A 5439-nucleotide genomic window follows, 5' to 3' on the forward strand; every position below is an offset into this window, starting at 1 on the left:
CAGTCCAGCGCATTAACCCACAGCACCACACCAGGACAGGACTCCATGGGGGGATTATATATACATATATGTACAACAACAACAGGAATCTAATACAGATTTTGACAGTTGAGTCCTGGTATGGCACTATAGGATAAGCACTGAACTGCTAATCACAAGGCTGGTAATTCAAATCCACCAGCCACTCCTCAGAAACCTTGTACATTATATGGTCTCTATGAGTTGCAACAGACTCAATGGCACTTAACAATAACAACAAAGTTCACATTAGCCCCTTTCCCTCTTCTCTTGTTCTGCTAAAAAGGTAGTTAATATGATGACATTTTAAAAATTACACCTTGAAGTCAATTTTTTTTTGGAGAATAAGTTATAGTAGCGTGACAGAATTCTTTTAGAGTAGCTAGACATTTGCTCATTATCTTCCTGCAAGTCCTTGTTCAGTGGAGACCTGGGTAAATATGATTCACACACACACACAACTCTTCACTAGGATCAGAGATGAAACTCAAATCACTTTATGTGAGCCACTACTCTTATGTGCATTCTTTAAACCTAACTTGGCAAGCCCTGAGCCTGGTGAGCTAACCAGAGTTTTTCCCACTGTGAACACCAATCATTTGATACCCTCCCCCATCAGCATTTATCCTCCATGTCATCATAATTACATGTAAATCAGTCTTTACTGTAAAAGCAGGGACCAAATCTCTTCATTGTGTCACCAGGGCTGGCACAGTGCCAAGCACATAGTAGGCAAAGCAAGAGTTATTGCGTAAACTAATATCATCATCCAAATAATAGCTACCATTTCCTGAGCACTTCCTGTGTCTCAAGAGGTCTTTTCCCTATATCATTCCGGAAGCTTTTCTAGACCACCCAATCCAAAGCAGTCCCCTAGTCACTTTCTAGCACAGGCCTCAATTCTTGGGAAAATTCAAGAATTCTCTGATAATGCTCTTGCTTAATTATGTAAGCATTATGTCATCTGTCTAGTGGGAGACTAGAGAGAAAGCTTCATGAGAGTAGGCACTTGCTGTACCTACGCTTGGCACACAGAAAGCACAAAAATGAATTTAAACCTCTCAACCTTCCTGGGTGGGTGAGTGACGTGATTTGTACACCGTAGGTCTCAGGAAGTGAGTTTAAAATTTTATATTTAGATTTCACGGCAAGAATGATGAATAGTTTGTTTACGGTTCACCATGAAGTCTGGGATGGGGAAGGGGTATATAAAGCTAAGTTTTATGGATGCCGTAAATTTTTTGCTGCAATAAGATAGCCACTTCCTCTGACAAAAGGTCCTCCACTTAGTTCAGTCTTGCCACATCTTCTTGCCGAGACAACAGTGATCAAAACTAGGCTAGCTGGGGTGGCTAGGGCTCCGGACGCTCTCACTATTAAGGAGGGCTGGGAGGAAAGGTGACCCGACCTCGCAGTTAGCCGCGAGTAGACGTGCAGGAAAGTCTGTGCGGACTGCGGTTCGGCTCCCGGGGCGGAGCTGTACTCCAAGTGCCTGAGCCTACCCTCCCCCGCGATCTTCTGTCTTGGGATTCCCCCTTCCCTTGGCTTTCCGCTTCTTTTTACCCCAAGGCCCAGGCGCCCTGCAAGGTCAAGCTCTGTGAACCCTCAAGCCACCGGTCGAGACGTCATTCAGCCCCACGCCACGTGAAAGGTGAGCAACGCTAAAGTCCACACGCCGACAGACATCATTTCGCCCGCTCCAGGACCACCGTTCGCGCCAGTAGCTTCTGGGCTCGGCCTCTGCCGGCAGCGACCCCGCCCCCAGATCCCAGCAGGCCACGCCCCCAGTCCCCGCCTTCGCCTCGCCCCGCCTCTCCCCTGGGGGCCCTCACTTATTCTGCAGCTAGCGGGGGCCGCCACTTTCGTCGCCACAACCAGCCGGCTAGAGGTTGCTGCAGCTGCGCTACCTCACCGTCCACGTCACCGCTGCCGCCATGCCCGGAGGTCTGCTTCTTGGGGATGAGGCCCCCAACTTCGAGGCCAATAGCACGGTCGGCCGCATCCGTTTCCACGACTATCTGGGAGACTCGTAAGTGGCCACCGGTTAGCCCGGGCTCACAGGCGCCTTCCCGGTTTCTTCTCCCTTCCCATCCGGCCCCAGCTCTCCCCTCGACCCCCGCCCCCCACCCCTGCACCGGTCCTCGCACGTGCTCCTCGCCGTGTGGCCGAGGCTGCTTTGCTGGGGGAGTTGGGGGCGACCAGCCCTGCCTGCACTTCCCAGCGTGGCCGGGCCGGCACGGGTGCGGAGGGGGAGGGGCGCGTGTCCCGGGAACGGGAGGCTCCGGGGACGCGGAGGAGGGTTAGTGTGCCCTTTAACACGGTTTTGTAAACTGCTATTACATGGTCCAGCGAGGCTGGGGTGGGGGTGGGGGAAGCATCGGCGGTCACTTCCTGGAACACGTGCCCAGGGTAGCACCACCCTGGCCCCCTACGTTCTGGAATTTGCTCCGTGGGGAAGGTTGGTGCCTAAGGCCAGAGTCAGGACAGAGCTAACTGCTGGCCGCAGGTTGAGCGGAGGACACATCATGTTTTCTTTATCAAGGTTCTCACTGCTGCTCTAGTTATTTGCAGGCTACTGGACACAAAATGTAAAAAATTTAAAACCCACTGACTATCAACTAAGTGGCGGAAAAACTTTTATGTCCAGAGCCTCCTCCAGTGGTCAGGATATGGTATCAGCTTTGGGAGGAGCCAAGAACACTGTTTATGTAGGTGTGTCCTTCGTCCTAGAACTTACAACACTTTAAGGGAAGGGCTTTCTGAGGTTGATAAGCTGCAGTAACCTATTCCTGCCGGTGTAGGCCATTGCAGGCTCCTGGACACATGCACCTCCCTGCTTTGAGACCCTTTTGTTTCCCCACTGGTTTGTCCCGCATTGCCTCCTCCCCCTTATTGCTTGTTTCCCTCAGTACAGGGCCTTGCTGTTAATAACCAGGTCACTGGCCTAGGATCTGGCCTGGCAATAATACCATTAACTACTAGAAGAAAATTGGTGCCAGGCTTATTTTACATACCATGAATCAGCATACTTAAGAGTTACTTAGTTAATATTATAGCTCAAGGGTTTCAGTGACTCCGTGATATGGTGTTCTAGGTCTGGCATTACCTCCCCAGTATGTATGCTTTTTATATCCACTATCCAGGGGAAGAGAGCAAGGTGACTGTAGGATAAACACTAGACTGAGCACCACCAGGTCAGCGGTTCAAGCCCGTCTGGAGAAAGATAAGACTTTCTGCTTCTGCAAAGATTTACAGCCTTCAAAATTGTAAACAGTAGTGTTGTAAATCAGAACCTACTCTGCTTAAGAACAATAATCCAGAGGAAAGAAGTTTGTGAAATTAATCAGTGATTGACCAGGGCTGTACAAAGAACCTGAGAGAAATCTTTATACATCAGATCTAACCCAACTCCCCTGGGGGAAAAGTTAAGCTTTATGAAAGAGAGGACTAAGCTCAAAGAAAGTTCAAACATTCAGATCTGGAAGGCAGGAGAAGAGTTCTGAAATACAGACTGTGGCCAGTCTTATATTTGGAATTTATGTAGATCTTAGTACTTCTCAGAACTCCAGAGACTTTCAGAGTGTTTATTCCCATTTATACCTCCTCAACCCCATAAAACACAAAATTCTGCAAGAAGTCCTGGCTTGTATGGATTAAAGGTAAGTATTAACACAAAGCATATTTACTGTAGCAATAATTATAAATTGTTATTAAAAATAGCAATATTGTCACTGTTTAAACCAACCATACTATTTTGATTACTTGTTTATTGCCCTCTGAATCTGTCTCGATTTGATTAGAAGTGATACCTTTTCGTGGACCCAATAGAATGATGAGAAAAATATCTGCATCTATAAACAGAAGTATACTAGTTTACTCTATCCCCAAAAGAAATCGAACCCTTTATATCATTATTGTACATGGCTTTTTGCCTAATATATAATTTTTCCAAATCCGATTCTGTATTTGCATTCTTTCAGTCTCTCAGTTTTTGATATATGCAATATATATATATATAATTTTTTTTTTTTTAAGTTTTTATTGTAAATTGAGTGAAAGTTTACAGGGTAGATTATCAGTTTTACATTCAATAAATCATATACTTTGTTTCATTACAATGATAATAATCCCCTCCATGTACCATTAGTTGACAGTATTTCTCTCTATTCATTTTAGCTCTTTTTTTTTTTTTTCTTTTTTAACATTCAGGCATGTATAATAATTCAAACCACCCAAGGTCACATTCTGCAGTCTGCCTCCTGGTCGCCAGCTCTCAGTCCCTCTCTTTCCATGAATCTAGTCCTCAGCTGCTCCCTCTCTCCATGTCCCCATCTCTGCTTCCTTCTCAGGTGTCGCTCCTTCTCTGGCTAGGGTCCTGCATTCTGCTTGTGCTCTTCTCCCTTGATTGACCCAGGGTCCTCTGTTTCTGGACTATAAGATTGACTACTCCTCCGTTTTTGTTACAGAACTTTTACCTTTACAATTGTGACAGTCCCAATTAGTCATGATAACAATTACTATTGAATCATAAGAATCTTATTGATATATTTTTTTTTCTTTTCTTTTTATTTAAAGTTTTTATTGTGGATTGAGTGAGTGAAAGATTACAGGGCATATCATCAGTTTTACTTTCCACAAATCATATACCTTGTTTCGTTGCAATGATTATAATCCCCTCCATGTACCATCAGTTAACCATATTTCTCTCTGTCCACTTTAGCTTTTAAAAAACAAACAAAAAAAAAAAAGCACTTAGGCATATATAATAATTTACATCTCCAAAGGGGACATTCTGGAAGTCTGCCTCCTGGCCACCAGCTCTTAGTCCATGAATCTTGAGTCCTCAGCCGCACCCCCTCTCCATGCCCCCATCTCTGCCTCCATCTCTGGCGCTGCTGCTTCTCTGGATAAGGTCCGGCATTCTGCTTGTGTGTTTCTCTTTTGATGGTCCTAGGGTCCTCTGTGTCTGGACTGTAAGATTAACCACTCCCCTTTTTTTGTTACAAAACTTCTACCTTTATAGTTGTGACAGTGGCAATTAGTCATGATAACAATTATTCACTATTGAATTTTAACGAATGTTATCCCCATTTCTTTTCACCAGACCCATCTAAACAAGATGACAGCTATTCAGTGGGGACTCTTTCATTCCCCCATACTCTTAAACTAAACTCCCTCTTGAAACCTTGTAAGCCAGTCACTTCGTGCCTTTATTGCCCCCTCATTTTAGGTAGCCAATGTCTAAGTTGCCCGTCCCTATATATCCTGTGAACAGAGCAGATAGCAATGATACTTGATTTGGAGACTCCTACCTCTCTGTTGCTATTTAGAGTAACTACCGCTCTGAGTATAGGTCAGGTTCATCATGAAGATGCATCATCTGTCACTGTAGCTGTTCCAGTCTGCTTGTCCTTTCTAGTG

General features: G+C 45.3%; 1 protein-coding gene across 1 annotated transcript in view; it reads left to right on the forward strand.

The window, feature by feature from the left end:
• Positions 1 to 1952: 1952 nt before the first annotated feature.
• Positions 1953 to 5439, forward strand: part of PRDX6 (peroxiredoxin 6) — a 16806-nt gene continuing 13319 nt past the window's right edge. The window contains exon 1 of the mRNA XM_006867053.1: positions 1953 to 2047. Coding sequence (XP_006867115.1) covers positions 1953 to 2047 — 95 coding nt within the window. The remainder of the gene's footprint in view (positions 2048 to 5439) is intronic.

The sequence above is a fragment of the Chrysochloris asiatica genome, unplaced genomic scaffold, assembly GCF_000296735.1.
Source record: "Chrysochloris asiatica unplaced genomic scaffold, ChrAsi1.0 scaffold00100, whole genome shotgun sequence".
Classification (NCBI taxonomy): Eukaryota; Metazoa; Chordata; class Mammalia; order Afrosoricida; family Chrysochloridae; genus Chrysochloris; species Chrysochloris asiatica.